This window comes from Littorina saxatilis, linkage group LG9 (genome assembly GCF_037325665.1).
Source record: "Littorina saxatilis isolate snail1 linkage group LG9, US_GU_Lsax_2.0, whole genome shotgun sequence".
Lineage (NCBI taxonomy): Eukaryota > Metazoa > Mollusca > Gastropoda > Littorinimorpha > Littorinidae > Littorina > Littorina saxatilis.
Window position 1 is genome coordinate 17,627,699 of NC_090253.1, and position 25,224 is coordinate 17,652,922.

General features: G+C 43.8%; 1 protein-coding gene and 1 long non-coding RNA gene across 2 annotated transcripts in view; one reads left to right on the forward strand and one right to left on the reverse strand.

The window, feature by feature from the left end:
• LOC138975485 (uncharacterized transporter YutK-like) overlaps nt 1-9,907 on the forward strand; it is a 32,497-nt gene extending 22,590 nt beyond the window's left edge. The window contains exon 12 of the mRNA XM_070348184.1: nt 9,773-9,907. Coding sequence (XP_070204285.1) covers nt 9,773-9,852 — 80 coding nt within the window. The 3' untranslated portion in view covers nt 9,853-9,907. The remainder of the gene's footprint in view (nt 1-9,772) is intronic.
• The window catches only part of LOC138975505 (uncharacterized), a 168,588-nt gene that overhangs the window by 84,993 nt on the left and 58,371 nt on the right, over nt 1-25,224 (reverse strand). The gene's annotated exons all lie outside the window — the stretch shown is intronic.

Sequence of the window (25,224 nt, forward strand, 5' to 3'; positions counted from 1 at the left end):
AAGGTCGGCTGGGCGGACAGGAGTATGACGGCTTACTAGTGCCAAAACCTGGTGTTAGTTGTTACCCATTATCACGTGATAATTACTAATTAACGCTGTCAGTTACTGTTTTCATCTGTTAGTTACTAATTTTCACGAGAAAATTACTAATTTTTAGTTTCGGCACTAGCAATCCGTTAGGAAGTGAGCCAAAACTAAAAATTAGTAATTAACAGGTGAAAGTTAGTAATTTTTCCGGGAAAATTAGTAATTTTCCGGGGAAAATTAGTAATTAACACGCCTATTATTTATGCCGCGATAGGGATTATGACGAGTACTTGGCCTGTTTTTCGTTCATGCAACGTGTAGCGGGCTGGGATAAGCTGCAGTGCGTCGGTCCTGCTGAAGTTAAATATATGTGAGCGGAACCCCTAAACATTGCGTGCGCACAATCTTACCTCGCAAGTTCAAACACAGACCACCCAAAAAGTCAAGGTGAAGGTGTGAGATGGAGTCATTTTGCCTTTGTCAGACTGTTTGTTCAAACTTGCCCGAGTTGGCCCCGCCACCCAAGGTTCTTTCAAAGACTTAGACTGGAATCGTTGTGGTCTCACGCCTGGGCGCGACATTGCTGACAGTGAATGCCTCTCAGGTCAAGGTCAGGATGGACGTGCAGCAAGGGGCAAGGACGCTTTAAAGGTGCAGTCTTCCTCGTGACAACAGCTTGGCTAACCGTCTCGGTTTTTGTTCATCTTTTTTTTCTCCATTTTATTTCATTTTATTTTATTTACTCTATTAATCCCAATGCTGGGAAATTGGGGTCGCTTCCTCCCAGTGGAAAGCTAGCAGCAACAAGAGTCGCGCTACCCACAGGTGTCTGCGTGTATAGGTGATGTCATCAGCCACCTGCAATTCTGGCAGAATGACCGAGGTCTTTTACGTACGTGCGACTGTGGTGACACGCGGGTGGGACATGGATACCGTCTCTGAATCTGCACATTAGGATCCTAAGTCCAGTGCTCTAACCAACTGAGCTATCCGTCCCCCTGAGCTATTTGGCCAGGCCTTAAAGGTACTGAACTTGTCAAATCCAGGTGCACCGAGCCCCTGTGGCTTTTCGTCATACCTCAGGCAGCTATCCGTTAGAAGAACTACCAAGTTTCATTGACTTGCACCCAAAGAGTCAAGAACTGCGATTTTTTTACGAATTAATTTCGTACTCGGACCCGGCTGGTCTTGACCTATTTTTGGATCTAAATTTCGATCAGGTAGATCACCACATCATGCACAAAAAGACACGTCACTAGCAAACTATGTCAGACGTCATCATGAGTTTGTGTAAAACAAAATGGAGGCCGGAATCACTCAGTTGAATCGAACTCCGACCAAACACCACGTGATAACTAGGTTAATTTATGCACTCGCGTGAACAAGAAACTGTCGAGCTTCACAGATGTCGTCGTTGGGTAGTTTTGGGTTTGTTTTACTACCATAGGAGGATTTTTGAACTGTAAATGCACTCAGCTGCAACAAAAACGCAAAACGAAGGCTGTGAGCTGCACTGTGACTTTAACATGCGTCAAGGCCACCCCTTCACTTGGATACATACCAAATATCAACGGCCTGAGTGCTCTCTGTCGAGAGTGGGGACTTTTGTTTTATGAATTAATTGATTGTATGAGTTAAAAACGGAATTCATTCATTAAACAAACTCCCCAATCTGTCCAGGAATCACTCAAGTTGTGGACTTTTGTTGTGTGAGAAAGAGAAGGGCTGGGATGACCTTTACCCATGTGCAAGCCCAACGAGATCTTAAATGGTGAGAAGATAATATTAAAACAGGATGGGCTGTGCCTTTAACTGAGCTAATGCTGACGTAATTGATCAGCGAGTAGTGCAGCTTTGAAGTTTGTATTCCTATTTGCGACTGGCGTTTGATTGTCGCCCGCTCCCCCGCCTCAAAAGCATCACACACACACGCACGCACGCACGCACGCACCGCATGCATGCACGCACGCACGCACGCACGCACGCACAAACACACACACACACACACACACACACACACATGACTTCTTGTTGTAGCGTGACGTATTACAAAAAACCTGATTTTTTTTCTCTACATTTTCTACAATTAAATAAAAACTAAGAACATTTCGTTATTGTAACGTTTCACTTTAGACAACAAAAAAATACAGAGACTTTCAGCATATCCTTGCCAGAGATCGGATGAGAAACATTCTATTAACTTAAAGATAACTTTCTTTAATTGTTCTGACGGTTATTTGTTTCTCTGTCCACTTAATTGTTTGTTTGTTTGTTCGTTCATGGGCTGAAACTCCCACGGCTTTTACGTGTTTGACCGTTTTTACCCCGCCATTTAGGCAGCCATAAGCCGCTTTCGGAGGAAGCATGCTGGGTATTTTCGTGTTTCTATAACCCACCGAACTCTGACATGGATTACAGGATCTTTTTCGTGCGCACTTGGTCTTGTGCTTGCGTGTACACACGGGGGGTGTTCGGACACCGAGGAGAGTCTGCACACAAAGTTGACTCTGAGAAATAAATCTCTCGCCCGAACGTGGGGACGAACTCACGCTGACAGCGGCCAACTGGATACCAATCCAGCGCGCTACCGACTGAGCTACATCCCCGCCCTGTCTGTCCACTATAAAGAACATTGGGTCGATGTATTTGTAAGCGGGTTTTTTGGTCCAAAATTAGACGTTCCAATAACTAACTCATCTTGGTTTTTTTATTCTGGATTTTGGAACGTTAGTGATGGGCGCAGTGGCGTGGTGGTAAGACGTCGGCCTCCTAATCGGGAGGTCGTGAGTTCGAATCCCGGTCGCTGCCGCCTGGTGGGTTAAGAGTGGAGATTTTTCCGATCTCCCAGGTCAACTTATGTGCAGACCTGCTAGTGACTTAACCCCCTTCGTGTGTACACGCAAGCACAAGACCAAGTGCGCACGGAAAAGATCCTGTAATCCATGTCGGAGTTCGGTGGGTTATGGAAACACGAAAATACCCAGCATGCCTACTCAACGAAAGCGGAGTGAGCTGACTATGCTCTCAGAGTATAGTGTGGGGACCCAAATGGGCAAACGAGCTCACACGTAACCAGACAATTCTGGAACGCTGAAGAAGAAGAAGAAGGAACGTTAGTGGTACAAGCGAACGAGAAGAAAATAAAAAGGATTTTTACATTTTCTGCACTTTTACTTGCATTTACGAAGAGACTAGGAGGAATTTGTCAACATCTGAAAGAGTATAGGTTGAGAACAAAACATAGACATTTTTTCCCTGGTCAGGGTTTTTTGCTTAAAGGGGAATGTACAGCAGCAAGTTTGTTGCTAGTGGAATTTTGAACCCCAGTCAGGGGAGTTTTTTGATGTGTGGATACACATGTGTATATATCAGTTTAATAAATGTTGGAACTGTTACTATACTGTTCAAAAAAAGAAACGCATAGCTTGTAATATTTGGTTAATTTAGTTATATGGCTACAAGGATATCCACCAAACTGCAGAAAATGTTTATCTGGTCGTCGACCTTTCGTCCATTGCCACAAGTGAGCTCTGCACGTGACGCATGCGTTATCAGTGGCTACAATGTCAAAATTGCTCATTTGGCATGACCACTCGTCATGCTTCAGTGTAATCTCGTGAAACTCGGGGAATATTGAGCTCTCACCATGTCTTCCAAAACCCATAAAAGCGGATTGTTCGCCACAAAGAAATCAGACGACAATTCAGCGACGAAAGATGGCCCGATTGAGCAGAGAAGACCGCCAAATTGCATTGGGTCGTTTACAAGCAGGCCAAAGTCAAAGTGCAATCGCCAGGCACTTCCACGTGTCCCAGAGCACCATCAGTAGACTGTGGGTCAGGTTTCAAGCCACTGGCTCCGTTGCTGACTTGCCACGAGCGGGAAGACCAAGGGCGACAACTGCTGCTCACGACCGCTTCATACGGCTCCGCCACCTCCGGAATCGTTTCCTGTCGGCCTCATCTTCTGTCCAGGCTCTCCCCGGGCCACACCGATTATCGGACCAGACCGTGCGGAACCGCCTGCATGAAGCTGGTTTGAGAGCTCGCAGACCTCACAGAGGAGCTGTCATCACCCGCCGCCATCGCCAGAACCGAGTGCAGTGGGGCAACCAGCACCTTCGCTGGACCGTCCGGAATCACTGGAGACACGTGTGGTTCAGCGACGAGTCCTACTTCCTGCTCCAGCGACATGATGGTCGGAGGAGGGTCTACCGGAGAGTAAACGAACGTTACGCGCCCAACTGTGTGGATGAGGCACCCGTTCATGGTGGTGGAGGCGTCATGGTGTGGGGGGCGATCAATACCGCTGGAAGGAGCACCCTGGTGCACGTCCAAGGGCGCATAACTGCCCAGCGATACGTGGAGGAAATTCTGCGCCCACACGCCCTTCCTCTTCTGGCTGACCAGGATGCCATATTCCAGCAGGACAACGCTCGCCCGCACACAGCACGACTCACCACCCAGTTCCTCACCGACCACCATGTCCAGGTGCTTCCCTGGCCATCCATGTCGCCAGACATGAACCCGATAGAACACCTCTGGGATGAATTGGACAGACGTGTGCGCAGTCGAGAAGAAGCGCCGGCAAATCACCGCGATCTATTGCAGGCACTTCAGGAGGAGTGGGACACCATCCCACAGCAAGATATCCGGCATCTGATCCAGTCCATGCCCAGAAGGTGCCGGGCAGTTGTTGCTGCTCAAGGCAGTCACACCCCCTACTGACTTGACAGCCTCGGCACCCAATCGTATTGATTGACTGATTGATTTGAAGATGCAAATGAACTGTGTGTGCATTCAACTGTGTCCATACCAAATTTCAAACAAATAATCTAAATATTGGATTTTCTGTTAATTTTTTCGAAAAATAAAACAAATTTGGCAAGTAGCAACTATGCGTTTCTTTTTTTGAACAGTATACCAGGGTTTAGTCTTAGAGTGTGCGCAATGAGGATGGAAGTTGTGTGCATATGTGTAAATATGTGATAAGTGGTGTCCCGACATAAAACACATTATGAGAGTGTTGCCGATTCGGTCTGGTTCTGGGGACAAGAAACAACAATAAACAAGCAAATTAGATTTTCTATACTCTCTATTCCCTTATTGATGTCTCTAACTGGGTTAATATAACTCTTTTTTCAATTTATGTAATAAAACTCGCAAGCTTTGTAACAACGACGTGAATGAATCTGATCAATATTATTTCTATCCACATTTTCTGTACCCTTTTTAAGTTATCTCACGTTTGTTTTTTTTGTAGTTTTTTTTGGATGAAATTATTTGAATGATTACATCAGCATGTTTTGACAGTATTTCCATTGCTTTCATGAATTTATCTTGCCGATTTAATTCTGTTTAATGAATTGACGCTCGCAATTATTGTGCGAACTACTGTAATTAATCCACCATTATTTCTAACAATATCAATAATGCCCTAATTAAGTTATCTCACTGGTTTAATTCTTTTTCGTGAAACAAAGGTCACAAGTATTCTGCAAACTATATTTCGGGTATATAAAGTGGGTGCAAAAAATGACCGTGTGAACTGATGTAAGCAATACTATTTTTGGCAAATGCACTTTTTGTTCATGTTGGAACTAATTTAGATTCACCATGCGGGGCTCATTTTGTCACGCTGAATCAACATGGTACCCTAAACGGGTTGTCACCCCTATTGACACGAATCATGGAATAAATAGTCCCAGTTGCGTTAGTGTGTGTGTATGTGTATGTGTGGGGGTAGGGTGGGGGTGGGGTGAGTGTGTGTGTGTGTGTGTGTGTGTGTATGTGTAACGTGTGTGTGTGTGTGTGTCTGTGTTTGGTTGTGAGTGAATGTGTTTGTGTGTGTGTGTACGTGTGTGTGTGTGAGGTTGTGTGTGTGTATGTGTGTTTGCGTGTGTGTTTGCGTGTGTGTGTGTGTGTGTGTGTGTGTGTGTGTGCATGTGTGTTTGGTTGTGAGTGTGTGTGTTTGTGTGTGTGTGTGCGTGTGTGTGTGTGCGCGCGCGCGCGTGTGTGTGTGTGTGTGTGTGTGTGTGTGTAAGTGTGTAAGTGATATATAAAGAGAGAGAGGGGGGGGGGGGGGACGAACAAATATAAGGCAGAAAATACACCCCCTTCCCCCCCCCCCAAAAAAAAAAAAAAAGAAAAAGTAAACACAGATAAGACCTTTAACAATGTGTGTGTGTGTGTGTTGCGTTCGCATACACTAGTCTTCCCGCAGTGGGGCACTGCGGTTATGAAATTAAAAGCCCCTCCTGTTTTTGGAACCGCAGGAGCTTTCTAGTTTGCTGTTAGGTAGATTTTTGGTTCCTCTTTCCTGTCATGCTCTCTTTTTCTTCATGAATTCTTTTCTTTTTTCTGCCTTCTTGCTCATTCACCTGTATTTTTTCCAAAAATCTCTTCTCTTGCCGCTTGTCTCGCGATTCATGTATAGTTTAATCTGTTAGTGTTCTGATGTAAGTCCAGCAGTAGATAGGTTAAGCCTATTTTAACATACTGGAAACTGGTAATCTTCCAGTAGGTATTAATTTAGTTTTACTAAAGCCTGCTGGGACACAAGTAATGGGTTAGTGCATTTGTAAACAGGAATCGCTTGACAAGTGGCCCCCTTCATCCCCCCCTTCCTCGTCCTGATATGGCTCTGCGTAGTCGGCTGGACGTTAAGCAACAAATAAACAAACAAATACACTAGTCTTTGGGTTGGTGGAAGAGGCCTAGGGTACGTAAAAGTAAGACCAACATGCACAGTAGCTTGAATGTTGTGCACACATCAGGGAGTCACAAAAACTGATAGTATAAATCAGAGAAAGCTTTTTTTCCCCGTTTATGTACGTGGACTCTTTGATTTAGTGACCCATCAGAAAGATAAAATTACACGACGCATAAGGCCAAACAAAAATATATGTTGGTTTAGGGTTTGTTTGTTTGTTTGCTTAACGCCCAGTCCACCACGAAGGGTTATATCAGGGCGGTGTTGCTATGACATTTAACGTGCGCCACACACAAGACAGAAGTCGCAGCACAGGCTTCATGTCTCACCCAGTCACATTATTCTGACACCGGACCAACCAGTCCAAGCACTCAACCCATAATGCCAGACGCCAGGCGGAGCAGCCACTAGATTGCCAATTTTAAAGTCTTAGATATGGCCCGGCCGGGGTTCGAACCCACGACCTTCCGCTCACTGGGCGGACGCCTTACCACCAGGCCACCGTGTTACTTGGTTTAGGGTAACGAGACCAAAAAAGATAGGGTCGGTAGGTCAGTTTTTTTTTTTTTAATTTAGTCGATTACTTCCCTGTCTCGGTATGGTTCGACAAATGTGCAAAAAGTGGGTTTTTTAAAAAAAATTTTTAGAAATGGAAACAATTTTTAGGGTCGGCGGGGAAACATAGGTTCGGTCGGGTTACCCTAAACCAACATATATTTTGTACTAGTTTGGCCTAAACAGATTTAACGCCGATTCACGACATGTTATTTGACTGGACGCGTTTTTTTATACTGCAAAAAAACAGTCTCTGAAGTAACAACGATTTTGCAGAAGAAAAAATCAGAAAAATCAGATTTATGATTATTTCGTATTATACTCTACTTTCAAATCAAATATATTGTGGGACAGGTGTCGTTTTCTGCAAGCACAGATTTTGCAAGGCTGAAAAGAATGTGCCTTCCCGCTACTCTGCAAAAAAAGTGTTCATAGAATATCAGTATTTAGTGTGAACTTATACACTGTAAACAGAATTGAACACATTTTGAACACATTTCGGTAACCAGTGATGAGTACATTTCTGTAACAAGTGTTGAACATGTCTGTAACACGTGATGAACACATTTCTGTAACACGTGATGAACACATTTCTGTAACACGTGTTGAACACATTTCTGTAACACGTGTTGAACACATTTCTGTAACAAGTGTTGAGCACTTTGCGACACTGTGCATAGTTATGTTGGAAAAATAGCACTCATAGCAGGGCTCCCCACGGACGTCCGTCCTAGAGGGTCCCGGACCCCCGTTTTTAATGTGTAGAGGGTCCATGGACCCCCTACGCGGAGTTGTAGAGGGTCCCAAGAGTTCCCTAACCCCGAAACCTCTGTGTAAATATATAACGCATTGTTATCGCGAATAATGTGATATGAAGCGGGGTTTTTCCCACAAGAATATTCGAGGAGGACACTTCAACTATACCTTCTTAAATGCAACACACACGCACACTTTCAACTTGACTTCTGGTCTTTGTTTTGTAATGTTAGCTGACGACTACAGGGCTGAAAAGAGTTACCCACGGGACGCACGACAACGAAAACTTAGTGCGTCCCGGGACCCGCTCTTCATAGGTTTAGTGCGTCTCGGGACCCCTTCATGAATTTCTGGTACGTGATTTCGGCTTCTAGTGCGAATAGGACGCAGGGACATACACTTTAGGGAGCCCTGCATATAGTGTCCACTAGAGTTCACATAATAAACGCATAGTGTTCACAAGACTAGTGTTCATTTGAACACTTTGTGTTTATCATGTGTGCCTCATTCACCAGTAGAACTACGAGTATGTACAATGTGTTCAAAATGTGTTCAAAATGTGTTCTAATCTGTTAAGAGTATAAGCACATTGCTTCCCGTGAAAACTGTTCGGCTCTCAGATACGGCCAGGGCGGGGATGTAGCTCAGTCGGTAGCGCGCTGGATTTGTATCCAGTTGGCCGCTGTCAGCGTGAGTTCGTCCCCACGTTCGGCGAGAGATTTATTTCTCAGAGTCAACTTTGTGTGCAGACTCTCCTCGGTGTCCGAACACCCCCGTGTGTACACGCAAGCACAAGACCAAGTGCGCACGAAAAAGATCCTGTAATCCATGTCAGAGTTCGGTGGGCTATAGAAACACGAAAATACCCAGCATGCTTCCTCCGAAAACGGCGTATGGCTGCCTAAATGGCGGGGTAAAAAACGGTCATACACGTAAAATTCCACTCGTGCAAAAAAACCCACACGAGTGTACGTGGGAGTTTCAGCCCACGAACGCAGAAGAAGAAGAAGATACGGCCAGGCTTTCACATGAGATTAGACAATCTTTTTGGGATAAAATACCGTAAAGTAGGCTACCGTGTACCTTATGCAAAATTTTTCGTCCCTTAAGAAGGGAGCGTTTATTAGGTACTGAACACTTTGAAGGACTAGTTCTTCGTTAAAAAGAGCAATAGTTGATAGTATGTGAAACTTCGTCATTCATTCAGCTTCTTCTTCTTCTTCTTCTTCAGCGTTCCACAATTGTCTGGTTACGTGTGAGCTCGTTTGCCCATTTGGGTTCCCCACACTATACTCTGAGAGCATAGTCAGCTTCACTCCGCTTTCGTTGAGTAGGCATGCTGGGTATTTTCGTGTTTCCATAATCCACCGAACTCCGACATGGATTACAGGATCTTTTCCGTGCGCACTTGATCTTGTGCTTGCGTGTACACACGAAGGGGGTTAAGTCACTAGCAGGTCTGCACATAAGTTGACCTGGGAGATCGGAAAAATCTCCACTCTTAACCCGCCAGGCGGCAGCGACCGGGATTCGAACTCACGACTTCCCGATTAGGAGGCCGACGTCTTACCACCACGCCACGGCGCCCGTCCTTATCCCAAGTAAAAGCCAGCCTAGGCGGAGCAATGCTCATTTATAAATTAATCTCTACGGGAAGGAAAGTGCATATAGCTATTACATAACAAAAAACGTCTTTCTTATTCTCTTTTTTTCTCTCAACCAGGACTCTTCTACGAAGATGATGATCTGCTTCATTCAGTCAACAGTGTCAGCAACACAACAACGACTGCAATAAACCCGTGACTATTAATGGCATTGTACTTTGCATAATTAATAAAAACTCGTCTGGAAATTTGAACTTTTTGTTGGAAGGTGTGGCGTGGTGATGGAGTATGCCTGCGTGTGTGTTGTGGTGAATGTGTGTCAGTCTGTCTGTCTGTCTGTCTGTCGCTCTCTGTCTCTCTGTCTCTCTGTCTCTCTCTCTCTCTCACACACACACACACACACATTAGGCGAACCTTTCAACCTATATTTTGACCTTAATCTGTTATCATTGGTTCAGAATTGTTTGAACCCAGAAAGTTTCAAAGGAACTGCAAAATTTATATTATTGAACGGTTGTCGGTCTGGTATGGGACTACCGAATGTGTGCTTCCTTATCATCGGGAAGAAAGTTTATGAGTTTCCCTACAAAGGCAGACGCGTGGGGAGAGGCGAGAATGTTAGTTTATTATTTCCCGTCGGTGTTTCTTTGTCCTAATTCTCACAGGAGGAGCGCTTGACGGACAGACAGCAGAATGAAAAGACGAGAAAAAAAAAAGAGTGACGCGCGCGCCGACTCAGTCATATTTATATCCATGTTCATGTATCATCCTGACCTCAGGTCAAAATGAGTTCGGCTCATTCTCTCCCTGACAGGATGCCTTGAGTTTCCTTGTCTGGCAAGGAAACCGATTTTTTTTAACATATTTAGAGCTTTTTGTAATGTGTTATGGATATAAGCAGATTCGCGATCGTCGATAATGATTTTTCATGGTGTTGTGTAATTTTTAAATTACAAAGGAATTGATTTGTAAGACAGTTTCAAGGGAGCTATTTTTTCGCGGCTGTATTTACTGTGCAAACAACTCTAAATATGGCAAAGGTGTCACGTGATAATCAACCGTTTGGTTTCGACGTTCGCTGAAGCAGACGATTTTTGGCTCACGAAGTGTTGCCTATGCGATCGTAACTTTGTCTGTCTGTGCGTGCGTATGTGCGTGCGTGTGTGCGTGTGTGCGTGTGTATGTCTGTGGTAGAAACTTTAACATTTCGTCATTTGAAGACGTCACATTATGGCGTAAGAGGGTTAGACGTCACGCGAAGGAATGTCTCGGTCATTGTTATTTTGAGCTGGCCGAGACTAGTTGGCAGTCGTGTCTGTATATAAGTAGGCTACATGCAGACAGACAGATCTAGATCTAGTGTCTCGCTTTCTTGCACAGTGTCACCTATGCTTACTGTGTGTGTGTGTGTATGTGTGACGGAGTGATTGAGTTTGTGTTACTGTTTGTCGATTTCTTACGTGAGCCTTGAAGGCTTCGCCTCTTGTTTCTGTAGTGATGCAACCATATAATTATTACGGTCAGCAGTCCCAAATTTTCGACTTGTTTTGACCTTAGAACGATGTCTTTATCATAACTGTGAAGAACAGAACGGAGATCACTGTCGAAGTCGGCCAATCTGCAATTATTTTCGTCTCGCGAACACGGCTCGCAAACAACATATGGGATATGGGAGATAACTTGTTTTGATAGATTCGCGCAGGAGTTTCGCGTCAGGTCAGAGAGATGAGGGCCCCAAAGGGTTTAAAATCGTGATCGTGATTGGTGTTTTTTGACCTTTCTGTGACCGTGATTGCCGAAATTTCCATTTCTGTGATCGTGATGGGACTTTGCCCGTGATCCGTGATGACAAAAAAATCAAGTCTCGTGATCGTGATCGTCATTTGTTTTCGTGATCGTGATGGGCATTATTGCAAAGCATTTTATTTTCAACAAACATTTTTCACAGCTGTATCACGCTATGATCCTCTATTCGTCAAGGTGTTTGTGATCGTGAAAACAAAAATCAAGGCAACTGTGATCGTGAAAGCTAAAATTTCCCTTCCCGTGATCGTGATGATACCCCCCCTCCCCCCGCCCCCTTTGGGGCCCTCAGAGATATACTGGCAATAGCCGTTGAGCGATGTAATCAGAATGGTTCATGTATGTTATCATTTGCTAACAGTCAGCGTATTAGAAATAACTCATGCTCGTATCCGGCTGTAAGAATTAGAAGCACTGGAATGAGTAAACAACTTAAATCCTCTTTTATCATATTATATTGTGATTCTAGAGAAACAGACAGAAATATAAACTGATTAGTAATACTTAGACAATACAGCATGAATAAAATTGTATTACTTTCTGTTACAAAATGCCAAACCTGGTGATCGAGTGATATTAGTTTCTTATGTTTGGAATCGCACACTGCTGCAAACACTACGGCATAGATGGAAGCAGAAATCTGCAAACACTAGTACTACGGCATAGATGGAAGCAGAAATCTGCAAACCCAGAACAAATCATCAAGCGTTTAGATTATCCATTAAAACAACTTCTTAAATCGCATTGTAACAAGAAGGCTGCATAGGATGGTTGAAAACACAAAACATGCATTTGAGCAAACGTTGACAATAAGCGGAGCACCTGCAAAGAGTAATTACTGTATAACAAACCGTGAAGTCACGTGTTTGAGACACCGCAGACAGGTATTTTCAACCCGATTTTATCCTACATACGTGAGAGAGATACCCGTGAGATAAAAATCGTTCAAATCACACGTGTGTATATCATGTAAATGAGGTCAACCGGAAGGTCATGCTATGTAAATTAGTAATTACATATTCATGAAGAACTACTTTTGCAACAAAATGGCAACTGCCACGAAACCGATTTGTCATCACTGAAAGAATTTTTTAGTGATGAGCTGTTCGAAGACATGTTTGGTGATGACGCGAATGACGAAGTCGATGAAGAAAAAAGCGAGTCATCCATGATTTATGATTTTTCTCCAATAGACTCATTCGTTCAGACAAACAAGAACAAGAACACTCTCCGAAAAACGGTTTACGATATACGTCGCCTATCGACGTTTATGGCGAAACACGGGGACAAAAGAAACATTAGCACCATCCAACCACAAAAATTATGCAAAATTCTCTGCTCTCTTTTCATGAGTTTGAAAAAACCGGATGGCAAAGAGTATGAACCATCCCCACGCTGAGCGGCCTTCTCAGCAGCATCCATCGACAGTTGAAGTCTAAAAAGTACTGTGCACCCGTTATAGACGGCCCCGAATTTGCACTTGTAACTGAGAGAAGTCGTGAAGACAAAGCAGAAGATTGTTAAACAGGGAGGTTGTGGCAACTTACCTAACAGGGCTCAACCGCTGAAAGATGAAGATGTTGACAAGCTGTGGCAGACAAAACAGCTCGGAGTCGCAGATCCAGAAGTAATCCTGAATACTCTGTGGTGGCAAAACACAGTCAACTTTGGTCTGCGCAGCGTGACACCTCACAGGCACATGCAGTGGGGAGACGTGTCCTTGCATGAAGACAGTAATGGCAGAGAATATCTCCAATTTTGCGAAAGACAATCCAAAACATGCCAGGGCGACATGTGAAGAAAAGCTGGGATCATCAACCCGAGGTAGATCTACACCAACCACTCTGCACGCAAGTTCCTAGTGCAGAAACTTTCCGAGAATAACGTTCCTCCGACCAAAATAATGCAGCTATCTGGGCACAACAACGTTAAGCAGCATTTCCCAAGAGGAACACCGTGGCTTCAGTCTGATGCTAAACGGCACTGCACCGGTCTCGGAGCTGTCGCCAGTGTCGGCAGACGACACATTGGATTCGCACGGCCACTTCAACTCCAGCCGTCTCCACTGCCACTGCCACAATCACATCCCAGCAAACGCTAACAACACTGTTTGCAAGGCCTGTGCACGTTGGTACCATCAACATCAACCAATATTTGTCCAGTCACCAAACCGAGAAGTGACCATCTGAAAGCTGTCGACTCGCCTGGCTCCGACTTGACTGTCATCCTATCGCGGAAGGATATGCTTTGCTGTTGTTGTTCCTTTTGGTTTCTTTTATCCTGTGGCCACTGCTTTTCTTTTTATCTGGTATATTTTGAAGTGAACATCATTTCGTTGTTCGAATTTATTTAATCAATGTTCAATATTAAACTTAACAGTGTTAACAAAGGCGAACTACTTTGTCCTAGTTTGAGAGTGTGTGTCATGGCGGAGGAATGAATGTCAAATTGAGTAAAGTGGTTTGAAGTTCTAAAGCGGGTTGATCCAAAGGCAATAGCGCTGTCGGTGACTTTTAGTTAGATCTGGCACAGAAGTATATAATGTAGGATAAACAGAATACTACATGGCTTGCTGTGTCGTACCAGATTTACACTCGTTGCTTTTTCAAATAGTGAACAGCTCGCTTTCGCTCGCAGTTCACTATTTAAAAAAACAACTCGTGTAAATCTGGTACGACACAGCAAGCCATGTAGTATTCTCTATGTAAACCGGTCCTGATAACACAGATTCTGGAGTAGCTCTGCGTAGCAACCGTCACAGAGTTCGTCGTCCGGCAGTGGGCAGTTGAAATGATGATTCCCTCTGTGATCACCTAGATAAACAACTTCTAGATTTTTCTGGATATATCCGTCATTTAGGCCCTATTATATGATGTTTGCTTTGATTTTTCTTTAGGCAGGATCTGGGAGTGCAGGGTGGAAGGGGAAGAGGGAGGGGGTAGACATCGCGAATACTAGGTATTTTACTCACATCATCATCAACATCATCATCATCATCATCAACATTATCATCATCATCATCATCATCAGTATCATCATCATCATTATCATCAACATTATCATCATCATCATCAACATCATCAACATCATCATCAACATCATCATCATCATCATCATCATCATCATCATCATCATGAACTAGTGCCTACTGTCACTGGAATGCTGCTAATGATTCACATACGTGGTGCCAAAAGAACAATTTCCATGTTTGTGTAAAATGAAAGTGGACATTAAAGGTTTTTTTATTTTTTTTTATCTTATCTTATCGTAGCCTACTTTTCTCTTTCGTATGCGCTAGCTGTTTCCTCTTTCTACCTGTTTCTGCACCTCCCCCCCCCCCCCTCCTCCCCCACCCCTTTCTTTTCCCTGCAGGTTTTGTCTTATTCTTTGCTTAGTTTGCTTTGATTCTGATTTTGATTCAGAGTATTCCACCGTATATTCGTACTGTTATGTCAGACATTATGATTGCAGGGCCGGACTACCGGGGGGGGTTATGGGGGTTGCGCAACCCCCCCCCCTAGTCTAAACATGTACCTTACTTATTTTTTTATTTTTTATTATTGCTTATTTTATGCCGTTTCATGCAAGGAGCGACCATTTTCCTATCTCAGAATATGACCTACCCATCAGCTTCAGGGGGCTTCGCCCCCTGACCCCCACAACGAGGGGGGGGGGGGGGGGTGGGTGGGTTCTAGGGTTTCCGGACCCCCCCCCAGCCAAAAAATAAAAATATTGAATGAGGTATGCATTTCTTTATTTTACATTGAGTTTCAATTTTTGGGGTATTAATCAGTGACAAAATCTGCTGCCTGAAACTGGTAATGATCATCCTCAGAATGCACCAGATTGCACCATTTTGCATCCTTTTTTTCAAAATTTTCCGGGGGGGCATGCCCCCGGACCCCCCTAGCAAGCTCGGCGCTTCGCGCCGTCGGCTCGGCGCTTCGCGCCTTCACACCCGTATCTTCACAAATATACTTTTGAAAAAAACCAGTCATAAAATGAACTGATCCGCCCCTGCCGCCAGGGGGGACATCCCCCTGGGCCACCACTGGCAACCCCCCCCCTCCTCTTCGCCTAGTCCGGCCCTGGATTGTGAGTGCAATATTTCACCTGTGTAGGGCACGTACTCTAAGCAAGCGTTCGCTTGAGTTCGTGTTCCTATTGTTTTCCATTTTATCATTGTATCGCGTTTAAATTAAATAAAATCTTGTTTACACCACACACACAAAAGTAAGAAGAACGCAGAAAACTGGCAAGGTTTAAACAAGATTCATTTGGCTCGCGCGTGTTTGAGAAACAGCAAAGAGCAGTAACTAAAGTAAATAGGCTTAGATGCAGATATAGAACAATGAGCAAGAAATTGCAAGTCATTTTAAATTGTCAACACGCAGTTTGTCACCCAAGTTGTTTTGTGGGCTTGTTCAAAATAGTTACACTTCGTAGTAAAATAAACAATAACACCATAAAGCAACGATGCGGCAAGCAAGCTAGAGACAAAAGAAAAGTGGAGGGCAGCCGAGTAGATTCTATTCTTTGAACAGAAAAGGTACACACAGACAAACAAGCACGGTCGCAGACACACTGACACCGACAAACATACAAGAAATACCCCCCCCCACACACACACACACACACACACAAGCGCGCACGCACGCACACACGCACACACACACGCACACATACACACACACTCACGTATACACGTACAAATACACACACACACACACACACACACACACACACACACACACACACACACTCGGCTTAGAATGGGCGTCTATAATATAAATAGTTCACTGACAGGTTCCAAATAGCATTTTGAAATAATAGATATCTCATATGCTGTTCCCCCCTTAGGATAAGAAACTGTCCGGTCAATGCAAATGTGACAGGGAAACTACCGTCACCCTTCACAGCAGACTCTGCAGAGTTGTTCGCCTTTGAAGTAGGCAACACCTGTGGATTGTAGAGTTCTGTTTGTGATGGGGTCTGGCGGCTTTTGTCTCTCTGTATGTTCATGGATTCCTATGCGAATGCATAACAGTTTTTATAGGGCTTAGAAATAAGCTCTAAAATTCTCAATCCTGTTTGATTGGACTTCGCCTCCAAAGGTGATTGTGGTGTTTCGGCACTCGGTTACACAAACATTGTGTACAGGCCCAAGTAGGCAATCCCCTTCGAGTCAGTATTCAAAAACTTGGGAAAGGTGAGTTCAGTTGGCTGCGATCTACGCATTAGTTTTGTGTGAAGACAAAGACAAGACTAACAGAGACATCAGCTTAAGGACACATAGGCACACCGATACAACAAGAGTAAGGCAGATAGAAAGAGGCAGCCAGGCACACAGACACACTTACAGAAATTAACGACACACAGAAGCACAGACAGACAGACAGACAGACAGACACACACTCACACACACACACACCTACACACACACACACACACACAAACTAATCATCACACACACACACACACATACACACACACACACACACACTTTAAACAACACGCACACGTACACACGCACACACACACACACTAACTAATCATCACACACACACATACACACACACACACACACACACTCACTTTAAACAACACACACACGCACACACACACATACACACACACATTATTAACACACAGACACACACACACACATTATTAACACACAGACACACACACACACATTATTAACACACACACCTTGCTGTGACAGGTATAACAGGTAAAGTCTATAGGACGATCAGATCATCAAAATTGATTTTGCAATAATGACCCTTACCTACTTTGCCGTCCTACCCACAATGTTCGCAAACAACACCCCAACATCCCCCCTCCCCCCCCCCCCCCCACACCCACACACATACACCCACACATACCCACCTCCACCCCGACTAGCGTGACACGACGTCACGAGTATCCCCTGCGCTAACGGGGAACGATATACCGTAACTCGACTGAAGGCTTTCGAATCATGAGTGCAAAAACCCTTGAAACGGGGAAAGGGCGAGAGCACAGGCTCCAAAGGGCTGGAAGGAGGGGGTGGGGGTGGGGGGGGGGGGGGGGGGGCACAGACACATGACACTGGTTGGGGGAGGGGGCTGAACTTCCCTCCTGTCTTCTTATACAAGTTGTAATTAACATCTTGTTTGAGAGCTCCCCTACCCCCACCCCACCCTTATCCACTCAGTCTGTCGTGTGCCTGTGCGGTGGGGGAGGGGGAGAAGCGCGCGCGTGTGTGTGTGTGGTGATGGTGGGCGCGGAAGGGGGGGGGGGGGGGAGGGGAGAGTTATGGGGTAAATGTCGATGTCGGGTGGAATCAATTTGAAAGTGTGCCAAGCGAGCAAGTGAGGACAGTTTTAGAACCCTTCCCAGAAGCATGGATCAGAACTTGAGAGTGGAAGCAGAGCAGGCAATCAGCTGACCAGCCATTGTGTGAGAGTTTGTGTGATAGTTTTCAATCTGTGAGGATTTTCTTCCGCTGTGCAGTCTGTGCTGCCCGGCAAGACGAGGTAGGACTGTTATCTTATGTTTTTCTTCTGAAGTCGCATTATTTTGGTACTTTTTGTGAGGTACCGCTGTTTTGGTGCTTTTTGTGAGGTATCGTGATTTTGTTACTTAATCTGAGCTACTGTTATTTTGTTACTTAATCTGAGCTACTGTTATTTTGTTACTTAATCTGAGCTACTGGTATTTTGTTACTTAATCTGAGCTGCTGTTATTTTGTTACTTTTTCTGAGGTACTGTTATTGTGTTACTTTTTCTGATGTATCGTTATTTTGTTACTTTTTCTAAGGTACCGTTATTTTGTTACTTTTTCTGAGGTAGCGCTGTTTTCTTACTTCTCGGAGGAAGTGCCGGTTTCTTACTTGTTGAGGAACCGTTTATTCTTACTTTTCTGAGACATCATTGTTTTCGAACCCTTTTGGAGGTACCATGGTGGATCAAACTACAATTTTCTCAGAAGGTTTTTGCCACTGCACGAAAAACAAGAATCGCCAGTGATTTCTATAATGGTGACATTTTGTTTTAAAACTATGGATACACGTTTACTTGCAAAAGACATTCTTTATACGACTTGATAACAGACGCTTCTTTAACAAAATGTAAATGTAAATGTAAATGTAATACCGGCGAACACAGTGTACGAGGTGAAAAAGAAGTTTACGTTCCCAGCTGTCCTTACTTAACTTAACTTGCTGACAATCCAGACGGGCGCAGTGGCGGGGTGGTAAGACGTCGGCCTCCTAATCGGGAGGTCGTGCCAGTTCGAATCCCGGTCGCTGCCGCCTGGTGGGTTAAGAGTGGAGATTTTTCCGATCTCCCAGGTCAACTTATGTGCAGACCTGCTAGTGACTTAACCCCCTTCGTGTGTACACGCAAGCACAAGATCAAGTGCGCACGGAAAAGATCCTGTAATCCATGTCGGAGTTCGGTGGGTTATGGAAACACGAAAATACCCAGCATGCCTACTCAACGAAAGCGGAGTGAGCTGACTATGCTCTCAGAGTATAGTGTGGGGAACCCAAATGGGCAAACGAGCTCACACGTAACCAGACAATTGTGGAACGCTGAAGAAGAAGAAGAAGAAGCTGACAATCCGAAAAAGCATATTTCCAAAGCAGTTGAGCACAGTAAAGTGATAATGTTTAACAAAACAACTGTCTCTTGTCGCCCCAAGGGCTATACAGTTCAGGCTGGTGTTGTAATGATGTGACCACACACCAGGAATACCTTTAAGTAAACGTTTGAGCGCTGAGTTACTCAAATTGAAAACGGCTGTGTTTTGTGTGGGAATCCCAGACTTTAAATCTCAATGTGACGCCTTATTTGCTCTTGTCATAATTTTTGTCCTACCTTTCGCAGAACAAGTTACGATATGATATGAATGCAAAAGGATTATCAAGAAAAACAAAATTATAAAGAAACCATTGCTTCTTCATAAAACAGCATTGGGTTTGATAAAAATAATTATCTGGAACAAAATCCCAAACAGATAGACCACTAACGTTCCAGAATCAAAAATGAATGTGGAGGTTATATAATTAATGGAACATTTCATCATTGACAAAACGGAGCATTTACCAGAACCTAGACCAATTGGTCTTTAATGATATACGATACCGATACACGCAAAGCCTAGTGGTGACCTTACGCGTACATTTCTCCCGCTGAGATGACGAAGTCACCGAGACAAACTTCTTTTTCGGAATTCTGTGTTGGTTTCTGGGAAACCGGGAGGAGAAGCGACAGAATATTTACGTGATGTCATTGTTCGCATTATGATTCGCGTCATGACGTTACCTCGAACTTTGTTTAGCTTTTGACGTCAGAGATTTTACTTTGGAATAGGGGGTTAAGAAGAGACGTCTTGCTTTGTTCAGTCGGTGTCGTTTGTCTTTAAAGTGAACTAAAACGACACACAACAGACACATTAATTCAATAATGAAAACTTCGGTTGTTCGGTTGGCTCCTTGGGTTGGCTCCTTGGGTTGGCTCCTTGGGTTGGCTCCTTGGGTTGGCTCCATGGGTTGGCTCCTTGGGTTGGCTCCTTGGGTTGGCTCCTTGGGCGGGCTCCTTGGGTGGGCTCCTTGGGTTGGCTCCTTGGGTTGGCTCCTTGGGTTGGCTCCTTGGGTTGGCTCCTTGGGTTGGCTCCTTGGGTTGGCTCCTTGGGTTGGCTCCTTGGGTTGGCTCCTGGCTCCTTGGGTTGGCTCCTTGGGTTGGCTCCTTGGGTTGGCTCCTTGGGTTGGCTCCTTGGGTGGGCTCCTTGGGTTGGCTCCTTGGGTTGGCTCCTTGGTTGGGCTCCATGGGTTGGCTCCTTGGGTTGGCTCCTTGGGTTGGCTCCTTGGGCGGGCTCCTTGGGTGGGCTCCTTGGGTGGGCTCCTTGGGTTGGCTCCTGGCTCCTTGGGTTGGCTCCTTGGGTTGGCTCCTGGCTCCTTGGGTTGGCTCCTTGGGTTGGCTCCTTGGGTTGGCTCCTTGGGTTGGCTCATTCAAAGACAACAGAAATCCAACCCAACACCCAAGCTGTGTGTGCTTGGACGAGAAAAGTGACGTCATCTTTGTCTCTGTTTCCTGCTCCGTTTTCGTCCGTTCTGCGCGTACCCTCCACACCTGTATACACTCTCGGTTATCCCCACACCTTGACCGTGATAAGGACAGAAGGAACGACGTGTTTGCTGATAAAGTGCCAAGCTACCGCACAGCAGAAATTCGGTGAAACACTGACCCGCAAGTGGACAGCACCTTTGACCACTGCCTGAGATAAATCGCACACAAATTTGAAGTGATAATTTTCGTGTCTTTCTTACTAAGTTTGACTGAACTTGTGTTGACGATCTGTAGGCCTACGTGATAATGTTCTCGTTCATGACGTTCTGACCATGGCTGAGGACAATCACCCGATGAACAAGGTGTTGGGGGTGGGGGATGGGGGTGGGAGTCCAATTGATTTTAATGTAATCGTTTACACGGGACAGAGGGTATCGTTAGTTCGTGAACTAGTTCTACAATCAAAATGCTTGATTCGGGAAACAGGTGTGAAATCAAGTTAAAAAAAATAAAAATAAATAAAAATATATATATTTTTTTATGCTGGTGAAATATGTATTTGGATGGATATCATTATATACACACACAAAAAAACACAATATGACATTCACGTATACATCTTTGTGTAACTTTGGTTGGTGAAATCAAGTTGACTGGTCCATGAGAGAAAGACATTGCTTCAATCGCGAAGTAAGTGCTTATGCTGATCTCTGGTTGGCCTAGTGGTAAGGCGTCCGCCCCGTGATCGGGAGGTCGTGGGTTCGAACCCCGGCCGGGTCATACCTCAGACTTTAAAATTGGCCATCTAGTGGCTGCTCCGCCTGGCGTCTGGCATTATGGGGTTAGTGCTAGGACTGCATGGTTGGTCCGGTGTCAGAATAATGTGACTGGGTGAGACATGAAGCCTGTGCTGCGACTTCTGTCTAGTGTGTGGCACACGTTATATGTCATAGCAGCACCGCCCTGATATGGCCCTTCGTGGTCGGCGGGGCGTTAAGCAAACAAACAAACAAATGGTGATCTCTTCGTTATATTGTCAGACAATGAGTTTTAACAGGTGTGACATCAACCTGAACTCAGGTCAAAATGAGTTCGGCTCATTCTCTCCCTGACAGGATGCCTTGAGTTTCCTTGTCTGGCAAGGAAACCGATTTTTAAGCCGCCATTAGTATAATGGGGCTTACTGGATTTGCTATGTCTGTTTGTTTGTTTGTTTGAGGCGGTCGGTCGGTTGGTCGGTGTTTGTCGGGTAAGACTTGTATCTCTGGGTCAATTAAGCTCAAATTTCTTGAAATTGTTAGGAATAGGGTTAGACGGGTGTATGCAATAAATTACATTCCTAACGGTAGTCAAACGGAAGATATTAGCTTTTAACGCTTTTACAAACCGAGCCAGGGGACGAAACCCACTGACAGACTCATACGTTTGCGGGAATTCCCGCACCCAGAACCCCGAGTTACTTCCCTTCGAGTCTCGTTCTATCACAGCATGACAAAAACAAGTGTTGACCTTAACGGTGCCAAGAAACCCGCCCTTGGTAATATGGGGTGGGACATGGATTTTTGATCGAGACTTCATGTAAATCTCAAACACCATAAATCCTTCATAACGACCGATTTTTGAAGAATTATTCCGTAAATAAACAAATTAATAGTGACGTCATTTGAACTACACAGTCTATATGTGGTGGGTTGTGGACGACCCACTTTTGAATTAAAGAAGGCATTTTACTTTGTTTATTTCTATTTGGATGGCGTGGGTTGTGTAGAAGGATACTTTTTATGTTGAATATTTCTTTAGAAAGTATGGGCCGTTCATGAGTAATATCATTGGTACTGTGAAGGTTAAGTGACGCAAAAGTGTGTACGTCATTTACTTTGGAAAGAGGCGGTAATGAGTTACTTCCCTTCGGGTCACGTTCTATCACTGACAGTGACAGCATGCGAACATGCGTTGGATTATTAAGCCGCCTTGTAAAGGGTGCTTACTGGATTTGCTCTGCCTGTTTGTCCGGGTTTCAGGTATTTGTTTGTCTACCATGTCACCACATATAAAGAGCTCGGTCAATTAAAATTTTTGTTATTTATTAATTATTAATTAAATTTTTTTTAAATTAGTTCTTTCTAAAATTTATTTATTTACTTAATTTTTTTTAATTATAATTTATTCATTTGAAAAAAAATCTCCCTCCCTCTGTCTGTTTGTCTGTCTGTCTCCGTGTCCCACCCCCATATTACCAAGGGCGGCTTCTTGACCCCGTTAAGGTCAACACTTGTTTTACATATTTAGAGCTTTTTGATTTTTCATGTTGTTTTGTAATTTTTAAATTGCAAAGGAATTGATATGTAAGACAGTTTTAAGCGAGCTATTTTTCGCGGCTGTATTTACTGTGCAAACAACTCTAAATATGGCAAAAGTGTCACGTGATAATCAACCGTTTGGTTTCGGCGCTCACTGGAGCAGACGATTTTTTCTGTAACCAGTTAACAGTGATGAAACCATATATTACGGTCTCCTTCCGGCAGCAGTCCCAAAATTTCGACTTGTTTTGACCTTAGAACTATGTCTTTATCATAACTGTGAAGAACAGAACGGAGATCACTGTCGAAGTCGGCCAATCTGCAATCATTTTCGTCTCGCGAACACTGATCTCAAATTTATAGATCAGTGCTCGCGAAAAACATAATGGGAGATTACTCTGTATTTTTGTTTTGATAGATTTGCGTAAGACTGTAGCGTCCGGTCAGAGAGACAACTGGCAATAGCCGTGGAGCGATGCTTATCAGAATGGGTGTGACATATGCAGTCAATTTAATAAATTTGTAAAGGACCTTTTGTCGTAACCGTGAATAAGCTTACATTTTAGTCATTTTTGTGTTGATTATGATATCGTAATTGCGCTCTTACGTTAATTACCGTCTACTACTTTTCCAATGGCCAGTATCAGATTGTTTCACATTTAACTTTTAATCAAGAACTTTGTTCTGTTATGACATACGACAAACCTTGTCATGTACTGTCTGTGGGTCTATCTAAACTTCAAGCCTTCATATCCTTGGCACAAAGGGTCAAAAATCCAAAAAATAAGGCCTTAAGGAAATAAGGCCTTATTTCTGGAAATAAGCCCTTATATCCAACAAATAAGGCCTTATTTCCAAATTAAGGCCTTATTTCGAATTCCTTAAGGCCTTAAAAAAATATGGGTTTAAAAAAAAGGCCTTACGAGAAATAAGGCCTTATTTCTGTAAGGCCTTAATAAAAATAAGGGCATACAAAAATAAGGGCTTAAAAAAATAAGGGCATAAGGGCTTATTTTTTTAAGGTCATAACAGAAATAAGGCCTTATTTCAGTAAGGCCTTAACAGAATTAAGGCCTTATTTCATTATGCCCTTATTTCCTTATGGCTGTAAATATTTAAGGCCTTATTTCTAAAATAAGGCCTTAATTATGGAAAATAAGGCCTTATTTTAGAAATAAGGACTTAATTCAAAAAAATATGGGCTTATTTCCAGAAATAAGGCCTTATTTTTTTAAGGCCTTATTTTTTGGATTTTTGACCCTTTGTGCCAAGGATACCTTCACGCCCCCAGGCAGTCTCAATGTATGTCAATACGTGCCAACATATTTGCAGTTCCTGATGATCCACAAAAAAGGCTATCTAAACAGCACCCGGTTTGCGCCCGCCTGCCTCTCTGACCCGGGTGGCGACCCATACCCGTACTGACACACATTCCACCCGTAACTGAATACACTCGGGCAGTTACACAAGTGGCACACATGGGCGGGGACGTAGACGGGAAAATGGATAAACTCAATAAAAAAACAAGTCGCGTAAGGCGAAATTACAACATTTAGTCAAGCTCAGTCGAACTCACAGAATGAAACTGAACGCATTGCATTTTTTCCGCAAGACCGTACACTCGTAGCATCGTCTGTCCACCGCTCGTGGCAAAGGCAGTGAAATTAACAATCCAGAAAAGCGCGGTAGCGGTTGCGCTGAGGACGATAGCACGCTTTTCTATATTTCTATTCTTTTTAACTATCTGAACGTGTTTTTAATCCAAACATATCATATCTATATGTTTTTGGAATCAGGAACGGAAATTGTTTTTAAATCGATTTCGGAAATTTAATTTTAATCATAATTTTTATATTTTTAATTTTCAGAGCTTGTTTTTAATCCGAATATAAAATATTTATATGTTTTTTGAATCATGAAATGATGAAGAATACGATAAACGTAATGTTGGATCGTTTTATAAAAACATAATTTTAATTACAATTTTCAAATTTTTAATGACCAAAGTCATTAATTAATGTTTATGCTTCCAAGCTGAAATGCAATACAAAAGTCCGGCCTTCGTCGAAGATTCTTTGGCCAAAATTTCAATCAATTTGATTAAAAAATGAGGATGTGACAGTGCCGCCTCAACTTTTACAAAATGCCGGATATGACGTCATCAAAGACATTTATCGAAAAAATGACAAAAACGTCTAGGGATATCATACCCAGGAACTCTTATGAAAAATTTCATAAAGATCGGTCCAGTAGTTTACTCTGAATCGCTCTACACACACACACACACACACACAGACACAGACACACACACACACACACACACACACACACACACACACACACATACACCACAACCCTCGTCTCGATTCCCCCCTCTATGTTAAAACATTTAGTCAAAACTTGACTAAATG